Consider the following 25,060-nt stretch of genomic DNA (forward strand, 5'->3'; position numbering starts at 1 on the left):
GGTCTGGGGATGTAAGTTCATGGTAAAATTCCCCTGGTTTAATCCTCAGTACTCTGATAGCAAATTAAATCCTTGGCTACATTATCAATTTTGCTTTCATGTTATAACATGAATAAACAAGAAAATATCTAGGTAACTGACAGAAAACAATCAGTTCCTTGATAATATAATATTCAATAAAATACAACAAACTACACATACACAATAACATGGGTTATTGGATTGGATTGATAACTTGAATGTGATCAATTCACTCTACATCCTGGATTTGGTTGGTAACTTTCAGGGGAACAAAAACCAGGACAAATATAGGTTCTGGAGGTGAACATTGAGGCAGGAAGAACGTGAGATCAAAACCAGTCTCAGCAACTTGTCAAGGCCCTAAGCAACTTAGTGAAAACTTGTCTCAAAACTTGAAAAAATGTAAAAAAGGGCTGGAGATGTGGCTAAGTGGTTAAGTACCCCTGGGTTCAATCTGCAGTACAAAAAAAACAAAAAACTGGACAACAATATGCTTCAATTTTTATGGAATGGATCTCCAGAAATATAGAGTGATATATAATAATATCAGTATAAATATTTCCATGGTTTGTACCCTGCTAAGTGAAAAATACACTAAACTGCTTCCCCCTGGCATTTGGTATAGTCTATCCCATGAACCACTCTTAATGACAACATATATACTTAAATATAAGGGAATTGAACGATGCTTTCTTTATTAAGCTTGAAGTGAATTGACATGCAGTTAGGTGTTTATTGCACGAGTGACTCCAAGTGCATGTTACCCAAGTTCAAGAAATGGTTATTTACAATTTGATTTATAAAATTTTAAAAAGTTAAATATATACTGCAAACAATTAATTAATATCATAGAACAAAAACAACTGAAAAAATCCTTGAAGGCTATGGAAAACCTCCACATTTATCTACACAATTTGATGAAAATTTTAAATGAAAAGAAAATAGATATTGATATGAGATCTAAATTCTAAAAATGTCTTTTACACATTTTTACAAGTGAATCTGTAACTTGCTTGTTTCTCAGACTATAGATAATGGGATTTAACACAGGGATAATGACAGTGTAAAACAGAGAAAGAATATCTTGATCATTTGCTTGTGAAGATGCAGGATGCACATACATGAAGAGAAGGGGACCATAGTATAAAGACACAGAAAAGAGGTGGGCTCCACAGGTGGAGAAAGCTTTTCTTACACTCTTGTCAGACTTCTTTTTTAAAATTGTAACAAGAATTAGGGTATAAGAAACAAGAATAGTCACAATGGTGAATACTTGTATTGAACCAGAGAAAATAAAAAGCATTAAATAATTAATAGAAGGATCAGTACAGGAAATCTTTAACAGGGGTATAACATCACAATAAAAGTGTTGTATTATGTGGGAATTACAGAAGGTTAATCTGAATAAAAAACTTTCATGTAGTATGGCATGAAGTAATCCACCTACAAATGACAAAACTAGTAGCCGGATGCATAGTCTATTTGTCATAATCACAGGATACAGTAAGGGGTGGCATATGGCTGCATAGCGATCATAAGCCATTGCTGCCAGGAGAAAACATTCTGTGGTTGCACTGACTGCAAAGGAAAAAAATTGTGTTTTGCATTCAGCTAGAGATATCATCTTGCTCTTATCTAAGAAGTTGACCAGCATCTTTGGGGTCACCGTTGATGATAACCAAGCATCCACAAAGGTTAAATTCCCAAGGAAAGAGTACATGGGGATGTGAAGTTGGGGGTTGTTCAAGATCAAAGAAATCAGACCGAGGTTTCCCACAAGTGTCATAAGATATATTGCCAAGAACACCAGAAACAAGGGGAATTTCCACTGTGGTTGGTGAGTAAGTCCTGTGAGAACAAACTCAGTGACCAAAGTTGCATTTGCCTCTTCCATGCCCTCAGAGGATGTCCCCTGAAATGAAATGCAATGAAAGTCAAAACAAGATACAATGAGGTGTTTGTTTTTGTTTGTTTGTTTGTTTTTGTTAATGTTTGTTTGTTTTTTCCGGCTACTGGGGATTAAAACCAGGGGAACTTAACCATTAAAACACATTATCATACCCCATTTTTTAAAAAATTCATTTGAAGACAGGTTTTTGCTAAGTTGTTTAGGACCTTAATATGTTGATAAGGCTGGCTTTGAACTTGGGATCCTTCTACCTCAGCCTCCCTAGCTGTCAGGACTACAGGCATGCACCACTGCACCCAGCTACAATGAGGATTTTTACAGAAAATATTGGGAGACAAAGGTTGAGATAAAATCATAATTTTTTTCAAAATACCCTCTATTTATTAGGACATGAGTGGTTTTAGAGAATTAAATGTGGCAAAAATTTCAACTCATTAAACATACAGGAAAAAACAAATTTAGAGAAAATGAGAAACTTTCTAAATCTGTGATAAATTTATTGGGAACTATTGACTGTGATTGGAAATTTGATATCCGAAACATGGTTCAGATCTATAGAACTATCTGAATGGCCTGAATTACAAACTGACTTGAATATCATTTGAAGAATTTGAATATTATTCATCAGATAGTTTGCTTGTACCAAGATCATTTAAGATGTGCAATGATGTGATCAAATATCTAAAATTAAGTACTTGTAATATGCAAAATTTGTCTAGGGATGGTACAATGGGGTAAGGGATATAATCAGGAAACTTATTATTATCCAAGATTTCCCAAACCATAAAACGCATTTATTGGTATAGGGGAGCTTTTTTACAAAATATATATTATGAGGTATTCCTATAGAACAGGAGTGAGTGATTCAAGAAAGAGTTAAGATCTATACTATAAAATTCTTCTCTGACAATGCCAACATACTTGTGTTGCCTAGTCTGGATGTAACTATGATTCAGTTACATATGTGGTATTAAAAGTTAACCGGGTAGGGGATGCAGCTCAGTTTATAGAGTGCTTGCCTCCCAAGCACTAAGGTCCTGGGTTCAATCCCCAGCCCACAAAATAAATAAATAAATAAAGTTAACAAATGAAGAAGAAAGCAGTGAATAGGTGACTGAGCGAATAATACCAAAAAATAAAACTGAGTCTTTCAATTCATTATCAAATTTGCAGAAAGAGCACCCCCTTAACACTCAGAAAATAGTGCTAGAAGTATGGGTTTGCTAGTCACTAATATGAATAAATGACCTGGCTGAAGGCATGACTATGCGTACTCTACTCATCAGAGATTGTATACAAAGAAATAAAGGGAGATGAAAGAATGAGGAAACAACTTTTTTTTTCAGTGCTGAGGATTGAACCCAGGGCCTTGGGCTTGCAAGGGAGGCACTCTACCAACTGAGCTAGATCCCTACCCCTGAGGAAGTTACATTTAAAGAAGTTATAATATGGATAGATGTTATTTATTAGATGGCTATATCTGTATTCCTTCTTAATACAAATCCTTCTGATGGTCTGGAGCTACCCTTCACTTAAGAATCCAAAGGCCTACAAACTAACTTTTTCATGGCCCTTTTTCGTAGAGTGAGGAGAATTAGTGTAGGTTTGCCCAGTGAAACATAAAATCATGGGATTTAGAACACGGGGGAAAAATGCACCCTGCATCTATATCAGTAGCATTATTTGTGATTTTGATACCTGAGACCCATGTCAGGAATTGAATCCCTTTTTGAGATAACTTTGGGAAATGATTTTTGCCATTATTTGGCTGCCTCGTGTTCTTTTCCTGCCCATTTGTCAAGCAGATTCCTCCATCCCCTGTCACATTTATTGCTTTCAGTCAATTTTCCTTTAATAAACTTCTTATTACCACTCAGATGTTGCATTGAACATGAGACAAGAGACAGACCATAAAAAAAAAGCAGGGATCACAGTGATCCAGAAGTAAAGGGGAAAATGTTGAGTGGAGCTTTGTGGACATAAAGATAAGAAAGATAATCAAGAAGAACAAAGTAAAGAATGGCCCTAAATACCAAAATAAATGCTCTGGAAGGACAAAGCATTAACAGAGCTATTTTAGTGTGGAAATTCATACATTTTAGTGAAAGCATTTTCTCTTATGTGATAGAATTAATTTCAGAGAATAGTTGTGAGTGCATGTACAGAAACAAGCAGCCAGCGGTGAGGAGAGTGGAAGAGTGCACCCTGAGCACTCAGCATCGTGGGGAAGAGCTGGTGTTTCCATCCTGCCTGCCTCACATGTAATGCATTTCTCCTGTGTACCACTTCAATAAATGTACAAAAGAGAAGAGAGGGAGGAAAGAAGAGCTGAACAGTTCTAGGAAAATTAGAAACACAGTTTAGGGACAATGAAAAGAAAAAAAAAAAGAAAACTAGGCAGAGAATAATCGAGACATGTGAATAGGTGTAGAAAAGTCAAAGAAAGAGAGAGGAAGCATCCAAGGAAGGTGAACATGAGAAGAAGAAAAAAGTTCAGAGATTTGTATGCAGTTGTTTGTCTCAGCCTGGAATTCATTAAAAGTTGTGATCCAGTGCAGCTTATCTTTTTCTTCTATTCAAAATGCAGTCCCCTGACCCTGCCCTGGAATTTGAGTCCAAAGAAGACCTACAATCTAAAATTTTTATTTAAAGATTGCATGATTTTCATGTGTATATATATATATACTCATATATATGAGTATTTATGTATATACTGTGTTACTTGAATATTAAAGTAGCTTTACCTTTAAATATGAGAACAAAAATAGAAACAAATTTTAATAATCAATATTTTATTATATACTGGTAATTTCCAAGAAAATAGATTACTAATATGCTCTACTTTATCAATGACTTTAGTATATTCATATACTTCATAATATAGTGTCTACTCTCAAATATATTCAAAACAGATTTTTAACTTCGTTATCTTTGTTATAACATCTTATTGTCTTTGTTATTAAATTTGTTTTTTCCTGGAAATCTTTCTTATTTAACTTTACAGACCTCTTTTTCTCTATCATCTTTATAAGCAAAATAACATGTAGTCAAAGATAGGAAACTGGTAAAGGCAACTTAAATAACCAGTACCAATAACTACAGTTTGAATGAATTCTTGTTTGGAAAGGGATTCCATCCACGCAATCCTATTAACTGGATTGGAAAAAATTACCAAGGTCAATTATGAAGTGTGTACTTATTAAGTGATAACTGCTGGAATTAGTAGCAGAAGAAATGCTTCATTGTATTTCCTGATAAAGAAATATACATATATAAGTAGAAATATATGTATATATGTTCACAAGCAGGTGAAAAGACAAAGTTAGTATTTAAGTGACAACTTAAATTTTTCATTCAGAACATGTGAGTAATTAAACACAATGGGTCATTTTACCAGAACTTCAGAAATATTTCTTATGCAAGGGTCAAAATAACTTCAAACTTTAATCCTACTCTTAAATTGTTTGAGGTTTGCACCACTAAATGAAGTTATTATAGTTAGATTAACAAGAAAATAAACATATTGCTAAAGGATCCATATCAGTTTTGCAGCATTTTTCTTATCCAGATTTTAGCACAAAATTAAATAGCATTGGTGCACTGTTTTCCATCCTTCCCCTGAATCATAAGGTATCTTGCAAACCTACACTAAATTGTTACAATCTAAACAGTACTTTTACATTGTGTGAAAAGAATTTAAAAGTACAGAAGTAATTTCTGTCTTACCAATAATTTGAAAGGGATATTGGAGATCCTTTAATATTCCATGCTTGTATCATAGTGGGATCCAAATGAACCCCACTATTAAGTATAATGATAATGCACTAATAAAAACATTTAAAAATTAAAATGTATTAGCCATTATGAAACAGAAAAAAATACAATAGCATAGGGTCAACAATAACCAGAGTTTCGATTCGTTGCAAACTGATTCATTCTCAATGTTTAACTATACAGTCTCCAAGAAAAGTTTATATAGGGTTGTATATTTATACAATTGTGTGCTTTCTCCAGAAGTGGAAGGAGTGGAGATCTAAAATTCCCCTGAGAGTGCTAGATGGGCTCCCTATGGGACAAGTGAAGGTGTCCTGCTGGGCACTGTGCATTAGGACCTACAGGAGAATCCAGGTTGTCCCACAGGCATGGCCAACCCTGAAGTCAATCCACCATAGACAATTCAATATGTAACCCCAAAAATTGCACTGTATTTCAATATTTTCTCTCACCAGGGACATTCTGACCTCTGTGTGGAAACTTCGGTTTATATTAAAATGTACAATTCTGAGTGCTTTGATAAGTATCTGATCTGAGCTCATTAAAATATAATTTTATTAGGCCATAATCTAGATTCCTTCCAGAAGCCAACTAAGTAAAATTCAAGAGTAAACATTACTTTCTCATGCAAACTAAACCCTAGCTGTTCCATTTTAGCTAAAAGTTAGTGAGAAATACCACTGGGCACATGTTAGGGCTGGTTAAAAACAAAACAAAACAATAAACAGAAACAAAAGTAAGTTCTGGAGTCTTTATTTTAAATGACATTATGCCAGTGGACACTTGCTAAGGACCTTCATCTTTAGAGGATGTAGATTATGAGAAATTCTTGATCATTATACAAACCAAAATTGTAATTGTGACTATCCTGCAAATGGAGAAGCTGGAAGGAGTCAGATGGGACCTGAGAGGTCAGCACCTCCTGAATTTCAAAGGGCCTGGGAGGATAAGTCAGGGATTTTGTTCTTTACTCTAGCCAAAATGGAAAGCAACTGATGGATTATGAACATCTATCTCTGTCTTTGGCTATGAAAGTTCAAGAGTAAAGTTGATGGACGATTTTGATATGGATAGTCTTTTCAATTTTAGTCATATTAATAAGTGAATCTGATATACTATTGTGATTTTATTTGCATTTAATTAACATAATCTAGATTGTTTTTCTACAGTCTTTAACATCTGCACATATTCATATTTGAAATGTTTATTAAAATCATTACCCTGTTTTGTGTGTTTGGGGGGTGGCTCATGAATATTAAGGAAATACTCTACCACTGAGCTAATTCCAGACCCACTTCAGTTATTGGTTAATTAGAGTCATAATACCATATATATATATGACTTATCAGATAAGTTATTTGTGAATTCTACTTTAGGGACATTCTGTGTTATTTCTTTTCACAATAAAACACTGTTCCATTTCATTAGTAATATCGTGACCATAGGAACTCATGATCAAGAAAAAGTAACCATGCTAGGCTAACAGCTAAGAACTTCTTGTGCCAAAAATGGGAAATGAATCAGCCAAAAAAATTCAGAAAACATCTACCCCAGTGGCATTTCTAATGATTCACTGACATGGACACATCAAGATATCCCTTCTAAAGTGAAGCATAAGTTGCTACACCTGAAAACTCAAACTAAAATATGTACAAAATCTAGTGGACATTGTGAATTTGGAGGCCATTTACTCCATATGTGATTTGAATACTCTGAGCCATTTACCAAGTGACCTGAAGAGCTGCTTCTGTTGAGAGGAATGAATCAAATAGGAGGAGGCTGTCCATTCCATTTTGTCTGATCCAATTAACTTCTCTTCCTCTCTCCCTCCCTTATTATGTGTTAATATCCACATGTCAGAGAGAACATTGGTTTGTATTTTGGGGGATTAGCTTATTTCACTTAAAATGATAGTTTCCATATCCATTCATTCACTGACAAAAGTCCTTCTTTTATGGTTGAGTGATATTCCATTGTGTATATAAACCACAGTTTCTTTATTCATTCATCTGTTGAGGAGCATCTAGCTTACTATTAAGAATTTTAAAATTCTTAAATATTATTAAATGTTTAGTACTATTAAAACAAACAATCAAACAAACAAAACATGATTCTTTTTGTGTGTGGCATACCCAACAGCACCTAACATTGCAGACTCAGCTTGGTGATGGAGTCAACCTTTCTGAGTTGGAAAGTTCTCCACATAATTCTGATGCAGGATACACTTTCAGACTGTTTTAAAATAAACCCACCTCATCCCCACATTTCACAAAATCCTAGACCAGATTTGTTTGGACACCTGCCAGATATTCATATGTAATAAAGCACTGACATGGCTATTACACAACCTAGATTTTTGAGAAAGAAGCAAATTCCCATTTCTGATTGATGCTTACTTGCTATTACCTAAATCTTAAATGAGTCTTCACTGTCCAGCATAATTTTATCAATAATCTCCTGAATAGTATAAGGTTTTATAAGATGATGAAGAAAAATATGTATACTTGTATATATAGAGAGAAATTGTGAATTCTTTTAACAATCCATAAATGGACAATAGATCATCCTAATAAGGAGATTTTTTGTATTGTTTTCAGTATATTCATGATGTATTACTCCAACAATGTCAGGGACCAAGAAGTTCTTATTCTGAGAACATTCTGATCTTTACAATAAGCAGCAGCGCCCCTCCCTTCCCGCCGGCGCAAACTTCACCTTCCCGCCGGCGCGAACCTCACCTCCCGGCCGGCGCGAATTTGTACCCTATCAGGAACCCAGCAGAAGAACACAGCCAACCAGCCTGCACCTTGTCACACCCCTCCTTCCCTCAGTATAAATACCCCTGTGTGAACAATAAAAATTTGCAGCTTGATCAGAATTCCTGTCTTGCTGCCTCTCCCTGCGTCTCTTGTCCCTTCATTCCTTCTCTCTCAGGTTTGCGGTCCCGTGTTGATGTCCCGCGGGTCGGGACACAACAGCAGTAGATTTCTTTACAACTGGGTGAACTTCGCTAAATGATATCATGCTTTATATCTAAATAACCACTAGAGAAAATGTGCATTCATCATTTATATTAGTGTGAAAAGCCAAATATTAAATATCTTTTCAAAAATAAGGGCTTAGCAGAAATGTATATTTTAATCCTTTCCCAACATTCTTCTGAAATGACAGAAATGGAATAAAGGAATAAATCTATCATAGAACTGATAATGGGATCATATCAAAGGACTAGTGATTTTGGTGAGTTTCTGTAGCATAAATTAGTTGGATTTTGTGGAAGTGCAAATCAGAGAACAATAATCCATAGACCTGACATGAACAAGAGAAGTCTGCAGAGGAAGTCTGAGGTGTAGAGAGGCCCTTGGTTGCTTGTTCCACCCTCTGCAAACTAAAGTTATATACCTACCCACATATTCATACCTTAATATCCACCTTATCATCCAAGCAAAGGAGAATTTTAGTAATGTAACTTCCAGATAGCAGAAGGAATAGAGAGTTGATTATATTATCAATTCTGCTTTTGTGTTATAACCATGAATAAGCAAGAAAAATCTAGGTGACTACCAAAGAACCGTCTCTACCCCGGGAGCATTATACAGCAATAAAATCAACAAACTACACATAAGCAACAACATGGGTTTTCGGAAAGAAAGAGCAACAACAGCTGAATGTGATCCGTTCACTCCATTTCCTTGGTTTTGGGGAACAAAAGCAAAGAAAGTGATGTGTTCTAATTTTGAAAATGGGACCTCCAGAAATATAGAATGATGACATTTGGTTTAAATATATATCTGGTTTTGTGACCCTTAAGACAAACAAACACTAAATAGACCCTTAATATTTGTCATAGTCAATCCCAGACTCAATGCCAATATTAAGAACATACACACCTCAATTTCAGTGAAGGATGAATTCTTTATTAAAGAAATGTGAGGTAAGTTGACAAGCAGCAGCCATTCCAAGCACAGAATGGAATCATTTCACATTTGTAAAAGAGTATTGAATTCTTCCCGTGCTTTTTGCATTAGGTAAATATTGCTTTAAAACATTTCACAAATGTTAATTTAGGGTCTCATATGTAAGTGAGAGTGCTAGGCAAGTAAGATATACATACAAGATATAGAGAGAGTAATTAGGAATTCAAAACTGCAATCTTAAAGAGCTTTTTGACCTGAAATAAGTATTATCCAAAGGTGTTTATTGGCAAGAACCCTAAATAATGCCATTGTGAGCAAGCAGGATTAGGATTAAATGTATGTTTGTGTATATTTATATTTATATTTATTCATAGCTACATGCATATCATATACTCTGTAAATACTCATGAGCTAATACACCAATGCAAATCTAGATATGTATACTATATGTGCATATAATCTGGTAGCAATGGAAATACACTAAAAAGTATTTAATCTTCAGATTAAAAATCCTGTGTATGAAGAATAATCTAATAGCAATGATTGGGAAGGAGGGAGAGTATAGCAGATGGAAGAAGTGAACATCTCATAATTTTGCAAACACTGGTGAATAGATTTTAAGGTGAGAGAATCAGTGGTATTAGTAGAACTATGTATGGAATTTCAGTGTTGGGAGAGAAATATCAGAGACATAACTGCACATTAATCACTAATTATATTTAGAGCATAGGGAGGGAGGAAATACCTTCAAGAATTTTTCTTCCAGTTCCCTGTGGGCACTATAGCATTGTATCATCTTACCATTACTTCAACATTGATATTGCACATTTAAGTTTCCCCAAGAAAAAACATATTGAAAAGAAAACTTTAGATATTAAGAATTTTTTTCAACATTTGACTGTAAAAAATAACTTCAAATATTTCTATCCTGTTTTGCCCATCTTTTTCCTGTTACATCCACCCACATTTAAGTCTTTCACGTATTAGCTTTTTGAATTAGTAAGGCTCTTTGGATTGTCCAATAACAAATATGCACATCTAAAAAGGGGTTCACACAACAAATAAACAATGGAACCAACTTATATGCCCTTCAACAGATGCAACCTAGATGCATATTCAACACATGAATGGATGAAGAAAATGTGATAAATATATATATATATGATGGACTATTACTCAGTTTGAAAGAAGAATGAAATTCCAGCATTTGCTGGTAAATAGATAGAGTTAGAGAATATCATGCTCAGTGAAATAAGCCAAACCCAAAAAAACCAAAGGCTGAATGTTTTCTGTGATATGTGGAAGCTAATTCACAATAAGGCAGAATAGGGAAGAATACGCTTACTTTATTAAGTAGAGGGGAGTGAAGGGAGGAAAAGGGGTATGGGGGAAGGAACAATAGTGGAGTGAAACAGACATTATTACCTCTTGTACATGTATGACCGCATGATCAATGTGATCCTGCAATAGGTATAATCAGAAAAATGAGAGATTACACTCTATTTATGTATGATCTACCAAAATGTAGAAATGCATTCTACTGTCATGTACAACCAATTAGAACAAACAAAAATAAAAAGGACTTCAGAAGTCAAGAGAGACAAAGACAAGCAGGTCACTTCTTTTTACTCAGAGGCAAATGAGTTGAGAACAACCACTCACTCTTGACCCACACCTTTGCTGTTTTAATTCCCTTCTCATTGTATCCTGATTGCATTTCAATTTTTGTTTATTCCTTATGTGATGTCTGAGTTCAATTGCTCCAAGTAGTGAAATTCACCATTTCCCCCAAAAACTGTAGATGTAAGGTCTTTGATGACTGACAGATATACTGAGATTTTCTTCTAGTTGCTGAAACATAAACCTGCCACCCCTATGGAACAGATGACTGAGTCGCAGGCTATACAGCACCTCTATCTGTACAAAATATCATACTCAAGTTCTTTGGAAAGAAACTACCCGCATACTCAATGCATTTACGAAAAAAGAAAATATATACCATACAGTGTTTCCACTTTTTTCTGCTTTGATTATTGTAGTTGACAACAATATTTAATTAAAATTTTTTATATGTCTATGAATGAGAACACAATTGGTAAGTATATACTTAAGTACTAAAAACTTAACATTCCGTAATAATTCTGACTAAAAACCTTTCAATAATACTAAGTATAAGTGCAACTTTGTACTTAGTATAAATACAAATAATACTAAGTATAAGTCACAAATAATTTTGTGACTGTTTTAATGAAACAACAGGTACTAATGACATCTAAATATTTCTTCTCAACATTTTTGTCAGTGCAGCTAAGACTTGCTTGTTTCTCAGACTGTAGATAATGGGATTTAACACAGGAATTATGACAGTATAAAATAGAGAAAGAATATCTTCATCATTTGCTTGTGAAGATGCAGGATGCACATACATGAAGAGAAGGGGACCATAGTATAAAGACACAGAAAAGAGGTGGGCTCCACAGGTGGAGAAAGCTTTTCTTACACTCTTGTCAGACTTCTTTTTTAAAATTGTAACGAGAATTAGGGTATAAGAAACAAGAATAGTCACAATGGTGAATACTTGTATTGAACCAGAGAAAATGAAAATCATTAGATAATTAATAGAAGGATCAGTACAGGAAATCTTTAACAGGGGTATAGCATCACAATAAAAGTGTTGTATTATGTGGGAATTACAGAAGGTTAATCTGAATAAAAAACTTTCATGTAGTATGGCATGAAGTAATCCACCTACAAATGACAAAACTAGTAGCCGGATGCATAGTCTATTTGTCATAATCACAGGATACAGTAAGGGGTGGCATATGGCTGCATAGCGATCATAAGCCATTGCTGCCAGGAGAAAACATTCTGTGGTTACACTGACTGCAAAGGAAAAAAATTGTGTTTTGCATTCAGCTAGAGATATCATCTTGCTCTTATCTAAGAAGTTGACCAGCATCTTTGGGGTCACTGTTGATGATAACCAAGCATCCACAAAGGCTAAATTCCCAAGGAAGAAGTACATGGGGATGTGAAGTTGGGGGTTGTTCAAGATCAGAGAAATCAGACCAAGGTTTCCCACAAGTGTCATAAGGTATATTGCCAAGAACACCAGGAACAAGGGGAATTTCCACTGTGGTTGGTGAGTAAGTCCTGTGAGAACAAACTCTGTGACGAAAGTTGCGTTTGCCTCTTCCATGCCCTCAGAGGATGTCCCCTGAAATGAAATGCAATGAAAGTCAAAACAAGATACAATGAGGTGTTTTTGTTTTGTTTTGTTTTGTTTTCCGGCTACCGGGGATTGAACCCAGGGGCACTTAACCATTAAAATACATTATCAGACCCCATTTTTTTTTTAATTCATTTGGAGACAGGTTTTTGCTAAGTTGTTTAGGACTTTATTATGTTGATGAGGCTGCCTTTGAACTTGGGATCCTTCTACCTCAGCCTCCCTAGCTGTTGGGATTATAGGCATGCACCACTGCACCCAGCTACAATGAGGATTTTTACAGAAAATATTGGGAGACAAAGGTTGAGATAAAATCATAATTTTTTTCAAAATATCCTCTATTTATTAGGACATGAGTGGTTTTAGAGAATTAAATGTGGCAAAAAATTCAACTCACTAAACATACAGGAAAAAACAAATTTAGAGAAAATGAGAAACTTTCTAAATCTGTGATAAATTTATTGAGAACAATTGACTGTGATTGTGAATTTGATATCCTAAACATGGTTCAGGATCTATACAACTATCTGAATGGCCTGAATTACAAACTGACTTGAATATCATTTGAAGGATTTGAACATTATTCATCAGATAGTTTGCTTGTACCAAGGTCTTTTAAGATGTGCAATGATGTGATCAAATAACTAAAATTAAGTATTTGTAGTATGCAAAATTTGTCTAGGAATGGTACAATGGGGTAAAGGATATAATCAGGAAACTTATTATTATCCAAGATTTCCCAAACCATAAAACACATCTATTGGTCCAGGGGAGCTTTTTCACAAACTATATATTATGAAGTATTCCTATAGAAACAGAGTGAGTAATTCAAGAAAAAGTTAAGATCTATACTATAAAATTCTTCTCTGACAATGCCAACATACTTGTGTTGCCTAGTCTGGATGTAACATTACCTTTGTAGTAGGTAGGAAAATGAACAGACATATTCAAATAATTCACAATGTGGACTCACTATGATTCAGTTACATATGTGGTATTAAAAGTTAACTGGGTTGGGGATGCAGTTCACAAGCACTAAGGTCCTGGGTTCAATCCCCAGCACCACAAAATAAATAAATAAATAAAGTTAGTCAATGAACGGGAAAGCAGTGAATTGGTGACTGGGTGATTAATAGCAAAAAATAAAACTGTGTCCTTCAATTCATTATCAATTTTGCAGGAAGAGCTCCCCCTTAACACTCAGGAAATAGTGCTAGAAGTATGGGTCTGCTAGTTCCTGATATGAATAAATGACCTGGGTGATGGCATGACTATGGGTAATCCACCCGTCAGAGACATTAAACAAAGAAATAAAGGGAGATGAATGATGAGGAAACTACTTTTTCTTTTTTTTTTTTTTTTTTCCAGTGCCTTGGGCATGTAAGGGAGGCACTCTACCAACTGAGCTCGATCTGCAGCCCTGAGGAAGTTACATTTAAAGAAGTTATAATATGGATAGATGTTATTTATTAGATGGCTATATCTGTATTACTTCCTAATACAAATCCTTTTGGTGGTCTGGAGCTCCCCTTCACTTAAGAATCCAAAGGCCTACAAACTAATGTTTTCATGGCCCTTTCTTGTAGAGCGGGGAGAATTAGTGTAGGTTTGCCCAGTGAAACATAAATTCACGGGATTTAGAACATGGGGGTAAAAATGCACCCTGCATCTACATCAGTAGCATTATTTGTGATTTTGACACCTGACACCCATGTCAGGAATTGAATCCCTTATTGAGATAACTTTGGGAAATGATTTTTGCCATTAATCAGCTTCCTCGTGTTCTTTTCCTGCCCATTTGTCAAGCAGATTCCTCCATCCCCTGTCACATTTATTGCTTTCAGTCAATTTTCCTTTAATAAACTTCTTATTACCACTCAGATGTTGCATTGAACATGAGACAAGAGACAGACCATAAAAAAAAGCAGGGATCACAGTGATCCAGAAGTAAAGGGGAAAATGTTGAGTGGAGCTTTGTGGACATAAAGATAAGAAAGGTAATCAAAAAGAACAAAGTAAAGAATGGCCCTAAATACCAAAATAAATGCTCTGGAAGGACAAAGCATTAACAGAGCTATTTTAGTGTGGAAATTCATACATTTTAGTGAAAGCATTTTCTCTTATGTGATAGAATTAATTTCAGAGAATAGTTGTGAGTGCATGTACAGAAACAAGCAGCCAGCGGTGAAGAGAGTGGAAGAGTGCACCCTGAGCACTCAGCATCGTGGGGAAGAGCTGGTGTTTCTGTCCTGCCTGCCTCACATGTAATGCGTTTCTCCTGTGTACCACTTCAATAAATGTACAAAAGAGAAGAGAGGGAGGAAAGAAGAGCTGAACAGTTCCAGGAAAAGTAGAAAGACTGTTTAGGGACAAAGAAAAGAAAAAAAAAAATAAAGAAAAAAAAAACTAGTCAGAGAATAATCGAGACATGTGAATAGGTGTAGAAAAGTTAAAGAAAGAGAGAGGAAGCATCCAAGGAAGGTGCATATGAGAAGAAGAAAAAGTTCAGAGATTTCAATGCAGATGTTTGTCTCAACCTTGAATTCATTAAAAGTCGTGAGCCAGTGCAATCTTATCTTTTCCTTCTATTCAAAATGCAGTCCCCCCACCCCGCCCTGGAATTTGAGTCCAAAAGAGCCATAAAATTTAAAATTTTTAATGAAAGATTGCATGATTTTCATATATATATATATACTCATATATATGAGTATATACTGTTGTTACTTGAATATTAAAGTAGCTTTACCTTTAAATATGAGAACAAAAATAGAAACAAAATTTTAATAATCAATATTTTATTGTATATTGGTAATTTCCAAGAAAATAGATTACTAATATGCTTTACTATATCAATCACTTTAATATATTCATATACTTCATAATATTATGTCTACTCTCAAATATATTCAAAACAGATTTTTAACTTTGTTATCTTTTTTATAACATCTTATTATCTTTGTTATTAATTTTTTTTCTGGAAATCTTTCTTATTTAACTTTACAGACCTCTTTTTCTCTATCATCTTTATAAGCAAAATAACATGTAGTCAAAGATAGGAAACTGGTAAAGGCAACTTAAGTAACCAGTGCCAATAACTGCACTTTGAATGAATTCTTGTTTGGAATGGGATTCCATCCACGCAATCCTAATAACTGGATGGGAAAAAATTACCAAGGTCAATTATTAAGTGTGTACTTATTAAGTGGTAACTGCTGGAATTAGTAGCAGAAGAAATGCTTTACTGTATTTCCTGATAAAGAAATATAAATATATAAGTAGAAATATATGTATATATGTTCACAACAGGTGATAGGACAAAGTTAGTATTTAAGTGACAACTTAAATTTTTCATTCAGAACATGTGAGTAATTAAACACAATGGGTCATTTTAACGGAAACTTCAGAAATATTTCTTATGAAAGGGTCATAAGAACTTCAAACTTTAATCCTACGCTTAAATTGTTTGAGGTTCTGTACCACTAAATGAAGTCATTATAGTTAGATTAATAAGAAAATAAACATATTGCTAAAGGATCCATATCAGTCTTGCATTTTTCTTATCCAGATTTTAGCAGAAAATTAAATAGCATTGGTGAACTGTTTTCCATCCTTCCCTTGAATCATAAGGTATCTTGCAAACCTACACTAAATTGTTACAATCTAAACAGTACTTTTACATTGTGTGAAAAGAATTTAAAAGTACAGAAGTAATTTCTGTCTTACCAATAACTTAAAGGGATATTGGAGATCCTTTAATATTCCATGCTTGTATCATAGTGGGATCCAAATGAACCCCACTATTAAGTATAATGATAATGCACTAATAAAAAACATTTTTTAAAATTAAAATGTATTAGCCATTATGAAACAGAAAAAAATACAATAGCATAGGGTCAACAAAAACCAGAGTTTCGATTCGTTGCAAACTGATTCATTCTCAATGTTTAACTATACAGTCTCCAAGAAAAGTTTATATACAGTTGTACAATTGTACAATTGTGTGCTATCTCCATAAGTGGAAGGAGTGGAGATCTAAAATTCCCCTGAGAGTGCTAGATGGGCTCCCTATGGGACAAGTGAAGGTGTCCTGCTGGGCACTGTGCATTAGGACCTGCATGAGAATCAAGGTTGTCCCACAGGCATGGCCAACCCTGAAGTCAATCCACCATAGACAATTCAATATGTAACCCCAAAAATTGCACTGTATTTCAATATTTTCTCTCACCAGGGACATTCTGACCTCTGTGTGGAAACTTCAGTTTATATTAAAATGTACAATTCTGAGATCTTTCATAAATATCTGATCTGAGCTCATCAAAATATGATTTTATTAGGCCATAATCTAGATTCCTTCCAGAAGCCAACTAAGTAAAATTCAAGAGTAAACTTTACTTTCTCATGCAAACTAAACCCTAGCTGTTCCATTTTAGCTAAAAGTTAGTGAGAAATGTCACTAGGCACATGTTAGGAGTAGCTAAAAACAAAACAAAATAATAGACAGAAAGATAAGTTCTGGAGTCTTTATTTTAAATGACATGCCAGTGGACACTTGCTAAGGGCCTTCATCTTTAGAGGATGTAGATTATGAGAAATTCTTGATCATTATACAAACCAAAATTGTAAGTGTGACTATCCTGCAAATGGAGAAGCTGGAAGGAGTCAGATGGGACCTGAGAGGTCAGCACCTCCTGAATTTCAAAGGGCCTGGGAGGATAAGTCAGGGATTTTGTTCTTTAGCCAAAATGGAAAGCATCTGATAGATTATGAATATCTATCTGTCTTTGGCTATGAAAGTTCAAGAGTAAAGCTGATGGACGATTTTGATGTAGATAGTCTTTTCAATTTTAGTCATTTTAATGAGTGAATTCTGGTAAACTATTGTGATTTTATTTGCATTCATTGATAATTAACATAATCCTGATTGTTTTTCTACAGTCTTTAACATCTGCATATATTCATTTTTGAAATGTTTATTAAAATGATTACCTTGTTTTGTGCGTGTTGGGGTGGGCCTCATGAATTCTAGAGAAATACTCTACCACTGGACTAATTCCAGACCCACTTCAGTTATTGGTTAATTAGAGTCATAATTAGTAATTTGGAGATTTTTCCCTATACCATATATATATGACTTATCAGATAAGTAATTTGTGAATTCTATTTTAGGGACATTGTCTGCTAGTTCTTTTCACAAAGAAACACTGTTCCATTTCATTAGTAATATCGTGACCATAGGAACTCATGATCAAGAAACAGTGACCATGCTAGGCTAACAGCTAAAAACTTCTTGTGCCAAAAATGGGAAATGAATCTGACAAAAAATTCAGAAAACGTCTACCCCAGTGGCATTTCTAATGATTCACTGACATGGACATATCAAGATATCCCTTCTAAAGTGAAGCATAAGTTGTTACACCTGACAACTCAAACTAAAATATGTACAAAATCTAGTGGACATAGTGGATTTGGAGGCCATTTACTCCATATGTGATTTGAATACTCTGAGCCATTTACCAAGTGACCTGAAGAGCTGCTTCTGTTGAGAGGAATGAATCAAATAGGAGGAGGCTGTCCATTCCATTTTGTCTCATCCAATTAACTTCTCTTCTTCTCTCCCTCCCTTATAATGTGTTAATATCCACATGTCAGAGAGAACATTGGTTTGTATTTTGGGGGATTAGCTTATTTCACTTAGAATGATAGTTTCCATATCCATTCATTCACTGACAAAAGTCCTTCTTTTATGGTTGAGTGATATTCCATTGTGTATATAAACCACATTTTCTTTATCCATTCATCTGTTGAGGAGCACCTAGTTGGTTCCATAGCTTAGTATTAAGAATTTTAAAATTCTTAAATATTATTAAATGTTTAGTACTATTAAAACAAACAATCAAACAAACAAAACATGATTCTTCTTCTGTGTGGCATACCCAACAGCACCTAACATTGCAGACTCAGATTGGTGATGGAGTCAACCTTTCTGAGTTGGAAAGTTCTCCACATAATTCTGATGTAGGATACATTTTCAGACTGTTTTAAAATAAACCCACCTCATCCCCACATTCCAAAAAATCCTAGACCAGATTTGTTTGGAAACCTGCCAGATATTCATATGTAATAAAGCACTGACGTGGCTATTACACAACCTAGATTTTTGAGAAAGAAGCAAATTCCCATTTCTGATTGATGCTTACTTGCTATTACCTAAATCTTAAATGAGTCTTCACTGTCCAGCATAATTTTATCAATAATCTCCTGAATAGTATAAGGTTTTATAAGATGATGAAGAAAAATATGTATACTTGTATATAGAGAGAGGAACTGTGAATTCTTTTAATAATCCATAAATGGACAATAGATCATCCTAATAAGGAGATTTTTTTAAATTGTTTTCAGTATATCCATGATGTATTACTCCAACAGCAGTAGATTTCTTTACAACTGGGTGAACTTCACTAAAGGACATCATGCTTTATATCCAAGAAAATGTGCATTCATCATTTATATTAGAGGGAAAAGCCAAATATTAAATATCTTTTCAAAAACAAGGGCTTAGCAGAAATTCATATTTTAACCTTTTCCCAACATTCCTCTGAAATGACAGAAATGGAATAAAGGAATAAATCTATCATAGAACTGATAATGGGATCATATCAAAGGACTAGTGATTTTGGTGAGTTTCTGTAGCATAAATTAGTTGGATTTTGTGGAAGTGCAAATCAGAGAACAATAATCCATAGACCTGACATGAACAAGAGAAGTCTGCAGAGGAAGTCTGAGGTGTAGAGAGGCCCTTGGTTGCTTGTTCCACCCTCTGCAAACTAAAGTTATATACCTAACCACATATTCATACCTTAATATCCACCTTATCATCCAAGCAAAGGAGAATTTTAGTAATGTAACTTCCAGATAGCAGAAGGAATAGAGAGTTGATTATATTATCAATTCTGCTTTTGTGTTATAACCATGAATAAGCAAGAAAAATCTAGGTGACTACCAAAGAACCGTCTCTACCCCGGGAGCATTATACAGCAATAAAATCAACAAACTACACATAAGCAACAACATGGGTTTTCGGAAAGAAAGAGCAACAACAGCTGAATGTGATCCGTTCACTCCATTTCCTTGGTTTTAGGGGAACAAAAGCAAAGAAAGTGATGTATTCTAATTTTGAAAATGGGACCTCCAGAAATATAGAATGATGACATTTGGTTTAAATATATATCTGGTTTTGTGACCCTTAAAACAAACAAACACTAAATAGACCCTTAATATTTGTCATAGTCAATCCCAGGACTCAATGCCAGTATTAAGAACATACACACCTCAATTTCAGTGAAGGATGAATTCTTTATTAAAGAAATGTGAGGTAAGTTGACAAGCAGCAGCCATTCCAAGCACAGATGGAATCATTTCACATTTGTAAAAGAGTATTGAATTCTTCCCGTGCTTTTTGCATTAGGTAAATATTGCTTTAAAACATTTCACAAATATTAACTTAGGTTTTCGTGTGTAAGTGACAGTGCTAGGCAAACAAGATATACATGCAAGATATAGAGTAATTAGGAATTCAAAACTGCAATCTTAAAGAGTTTTTTGACATCAACTAAGTATTTTCCTAAGGGGTTTATTGGCAAGAACCCTAAATAATGCCATTGTGAGCAAGCAGGGTTAAGATTAAATGTATGTTTGTGTATATTTATATTTATATTTACTCATAGCTACATGCATGTCATATACTCTGTAAATACTCATGAACTAATACACCAATGCAAATCTAGATATGTATACTATATGTGCATATAATCTGGTAGCAATGGAAATACACTAAAAAATATTTAATCTGAGACCTGTGTATGAAGAACAATCTAATAGCAATGATTGGGAAGGAGGGAGAGTATAGCAAATGGAAGAAGTGAACAATCCATAATTTTGCAAACACTGTTGAATAGATTTTAAGGTGAGAGAATCAGAGGTATTAGTAGAACTATGTATGGAATTTCAGTGTTGGGGGAGAAATATCAGAGATATACCTGCACATTGATCACTAGTTCTATTTAGAGCATAGAGAGGGAGGAAATACAACCTTCAAGAATTTTTCTTCCAGCTTCCTGGTGGGCGCTAAGGCATCCTATCATCTTATCATTACTTCACTTTTGATATTGCACATTTAAGTTTCCCCAAGAAAAAAACATATTGAAAAGAAAACTTTAGATATTAAGAATTTTTTTTCAGCATTTTGACTGTAAAAAAAATGCTTCCAATATTTCTTTCCTGTTCTGCCAGTCTTTTTCCTGTTATGTCCACCCACAATTAAGTCTTTCATGCATTACTTTCTGAATTAGTAACTCTTTGGATTGTCCAATAACAAATATGCACATCTAAAAAGGGGTTCACACAACAACTAAACTATGGAACCAACCTAGAAGCCCTTCAACAGATGAATGGATAAAGAAAATGTGGTATATATACATTACTCAGTTTTAAAGAAGAATGAAATTCTAGCATTTGCTGGTAAATGGATGGAGTTAGAGAATATCATGCTCAGTGAAATAAGCCAAACCCAAAGAACCAAAGGCTGAATGTTTTCTCTGATATGTGGAAGCTAATTCACAATAAGGTAGAGGATGGAAAAGAATACACTTACTTTATTAGGTAGAGGGGAGTGAAGGGACGAAAAGCGATATGGGAGAAGGAACTATAGTGGAGTGAAACAGGCATTATTACCTCTTGTACATGTATGACCGCATGATCAATGTGATCCTGCAATAGGTATAATCAGAAAAATGAGAGATTACACTCTATTTATGTATGATCTACCAAAATGTAGAAATGCATTCTACTGTCATGTACAACCAATTAGAACAAACAAAAATAAAAAGGGCTTCAGAAGTCAAGAGAGACAAAGACAAGCAGGTCACTTCTTTTTTCTCAGAAGCAAATGAGTTGAGAACAACCATTCCCTCTTGACCCACACCTTTGCTGTTTTAATTCCATTCTCATTATATCCTGATTGCATTTCAATTTTTGTTTATTCCTTATGTGATGTCTGATTTCAATTGCTCCAAGAAGTGAAATTCACCATTTCCCCCATAAACTGTAGTTGTAAGGTCTTTGATGACTGACAGATATACTGAGATTTTCTTCTATTTGCTAGAACACAAATCTGCCACCCCGATGGAATAGCTGTCTGAGTCCCAGGCTTTACAGCACCTCTATCTGTACAAAATATCATACTCAAGTTCTTTGGAAAGAAACTACCCTCATACTCAATGCATTTATGAAAGAAGAAAATATAAACCACACAGTGTTTCCACTTTTTTCTGCTTTGATTATTGTAGTTGACAACAATATTTAATTAAAATTTCTTATATGTCTATGAATGAGAACACAATTGGTAAGTATATACTTAAGTACTAAAAACTTAACATTCCGTAATAATTCTGACTAAAAACCTTTCAATAATACTAAGTACAAATTTGTACTAAGTATAAATACAAATAATACTAAGTATAAGTCACAAATAATTTTGTGACTGTTTTAATGAAACAACAGGTACTAATGACATCTAAATATTTCTTCTCAACATTTTTGTCAGTGCAGCTAAGACTTGCTTGTTTCTCAGACTATAGATAATGGGATTTAACACAGGGATTATGACAGTATAAAATAGAGAAAGAATATCTTCATCATTTGCTTGTGAAGATGCAGGATGCACATACATGAAGAGAAGGGGACCATAGTATAAAGACACAGAAAAGAGGTGGGCTCCACAGGTGGAGAAAGCTTTTCTTACACTCTTGTCAGACTTCTTTTTTAAAATTGTAATGATAATTAGGGTATAAGAAACAAGAATAGTCACAATGGTGAATACTTGTATTGAACCAGAGAAAATGAAAATCATTAGGTAATTAATAGAAGGATCAGTACAGGAAATCTTTAACAGGGGTATAGCATCACAATAAAAGTGTTGTATTATGTGGGAATTACAGAAGGTTAATCTGAATAAAAAACTTTCATGTAGTATGGCATGAAGTAATCCACCTACAAATGACAAAACTAGTAGCCGGATGCATAGTCTATTTGTCATAATCACAGGATACAGTAAGGGGTGGCATATGGCTGCATAGCGATCATAAGCCATTGCTGCCAGGAGAAAACATTCTGTGGTTGCACTGACTACAAAGGAAAAAAATTGTGTTTTGCATTCAGCTAGAGATATCATCTTGCTCTTATCTAAGAAGTTGACCAGCATCTTTGGGGTCACTGTTGATGATAACCAAGCATCCACAAAGGCTAAATTCCCAAGGAAAAAGTACATGGGGATGTGAAGTTGGGGGTCGTTCAAGATCAGAGAAATCAGACCAAGGTTTCCCACAAGTGTCATAAGATATATTGCCAAGAACACCAGAAACAAGGGGAATTTCCACTGTGGTTGGTAAGTAACTCCTGTGAGAACAAACTCTGTGACGAAAGTTGCGTTTGCCTCTTCCATGCCCTCAGAGGATGTCCCCTGAAATTAAATTCAATGAATGTCAAAAAAAGATACAATGAGGTGGGTTTTTGGTTTTTTTTTTTTTTTTTTTTTTTTTTTTTTTTTTTTTGGTTACCAGGGATTGAACCGAGGGGCACTTAACCATTAAAACACATTATCAGATCCCATTTTTTTTTTTAACAATTCATTTGGAGACAGATTTTTGCTAAGTTGCTTAGGACCTTACTATGTTGATGAGGCTGGCTTTGAATTTTGAAGCCCTCTATCTCAGCCTCCCTAGCTGTCGGGATTATAGGCATGCACCACTGCACCCAGCTACAATGAGGATTTTTACAGAAAATATTGGGAGACAAAGGTTGAGATAAAATCATAATTTTTTTCAAAGTACCCTCTATTTATTAGGACATGAATGGTTTTAGAGAATTAAATGTGGCAAAAAATTCAATTCACCAAACATACAGGAAAAAGCAAATTTAGAGAAAATGAGAAACTTTCTAAATCTGTGATAAATTTATTGAGAACTATTGACTGTGATTGTGAATTTGATACTCTAAACATGGTTCAGGATCTATAGAACTATCTGAATGGCCTGAATTGCAAACTGACTTGAATATCATTTGAAGGATTTGAACATTATTCATCAGGTAGTTTGCTTGTACCAAGATCTTTTAAGATGTGCAATGATGTGATCAAATATCTAAAATTAAGTACTTGTAATATGCAAAATTTGTCTAGGGATGGTACAATGGGGTAAAGGATATAATCAGGAAACTTATTATTATCCAAGATTTCCCAAACCATAAAACACATCTATTGGTCCAGGGGAGCTTTTTTACAAACTATATATTATGAAGTATTCCTATAGAAACAGAGTGAGTAATTCAAGAAAAAGTTAAGATCTGTACTATAAAATTCTTCTCTGACAATGCCAACATACTTGTGTTGCCTAGTCTGGATGTAACATTACCTTTGTAGTAGGTAGGAAAATGAACAGACATATTCAAATAATTCACAATGTGGACTCACTATGATTCAGTTACATATGTGGTATTAAAAGTTAACTGGGTTGGGGATGCAGTTCAGTTTATAGAGTGTTTGCCTCACAAGCACTAAAGTCCTGGGTTCAATCCCCAGCACCACAATAAAAAAAAAAAAAAAAAAAAAAGGTCAGTCAATGAAGGGGAAAGCAGTGAATTGGTGACTGAGTGAATAATATCAAAAAATAAACGCAAGTCCTTCAATTCATGATCAAATTTGCAGAAAGAGCACCCCCTTAACACTCAGAAAATAGTGCTAGAATTTGGGTCTGCTAGTCCCTGATATGAATAAATTACCTGGGTGATGGCATGACTATGGGTAATCCACCCATCAGAGATATTAAACAAAGAAATAAAGGGAGATGAATGATGAGGAAGCTATTTTTTTTTTTTTTTTTTTGCAGTGCTGGGGATTGTACCCAGGGCCTTGGGCATGCAAGGCAGTACTCTACCAACTGAGCTAGATCCGCAGCCCAAAGGAAGTTACGTTTAAAGAAGTTTAATATAGATAGATGTTATTTATTAGATGGCTATATCTGTATTCCTTCCTAATACAAATCCTTTTGGTGGTCTGGAGCTCCCCTTCACTTAAGAATCCAAAGGCCTAGAAACTAATGTTTTCATGGCCCTTCACCTAGACTGAGGAGAATTAGTGTGGGTTTGCCCAGTGAAACA

General features: G+C 34.6%; 3 protein-coding genes across 3 annotated transcripts; all 3 read right to left on the reverse strand.

Moving 5' to 3' along the window:
* Positions 1 to 988: 988 nt before the first annotated feature.
* Positions 989 to 1,933, reverse strand: LOC124993709 (olfactory receptor 183-like). The gene has a single exon (XM_047565512.1). The coding sequence runs from the start codon at positions 1,913 to 1,915 to the stop codon at positions 989 to 991; it is 927 nt and encodes a 308-aa protein (XP_047421468.1). The 5' UTR covers positions 1,916 to 1,933.
* A 9,960-nt stretch (positions 1,934 to 11,893) lies between these two features.
* Positions 11,894 to 12,838, reverse strand: LOC124993089 (olfactory receptor 183-like). The gene has a single exon (XM_047564665.1). It carries the CDS (start codon positions 12,818 to 12,820, stop codon positions 11,894 to 11,896), a length of 927 nt encoding a protein of 308 aa, XP_047420621.1. The 5' UTR covers positions 12,821 to 12,838.
* Positions 12,839 to 22,421: 9,583 nt separating this feature from the next.
* LOC124993093 (olfactory receptor 183-like) lies at positions 22,422 to 23,354 on the reverse strand. The gene has a single exon (XM_047564680.1). It carries the CDS (start codon positions 23,346 to 23,348, stop codon positions 22,422 to 22,424), a length of 927 nt encoding a protein of 308 aa, XP_047420636.1. The 5' UTR covers positions 23,349 to 23,354.
* Between the last annotated feature and the right edge of the window lie 1,706 nt (positions 23,355 to 25,060).

Source organism: Sciurus carolinensis, chromosome 9 (assembly GCF_902686445.1).
Source record: "Sciurus carolinensis chromosome 9, mSciCar1.2, whole genome shotgun sequence".
Classification (NCBI taxonomy): domain Eukaryota; kingdom Metazoa; phylum Chordata; class Mammalia; order Rodentia; family Sciuridae; genus Sciurus; species Sciurus carolinensis.

Excerpts from the sequence above, each read along its gene's own strand:
- LOC124993709 (XM_047565512.1), bottom strand. The coding sequence starts at position 1,915 with ATGGAAGAGGCAAATGCAACTTTGGTCACTGAGTTTGTTCTCACAGGA.
- LOC124993089 (XM_047564665.1), bottom strand. The coding sequence starts at position 12,820 with ATGGAAGAGGCAAACGCAACTTTCGTCACAGAGTTTGTTCTCACAGGA.
- LOC124993093 (XM_047564680.1), bottom strand. The coding sequence starts at position 23,348 with ATGGAAGAGGCAAACGCAACTTTCGTCACAGAGTTTGTTCTCACAGGA.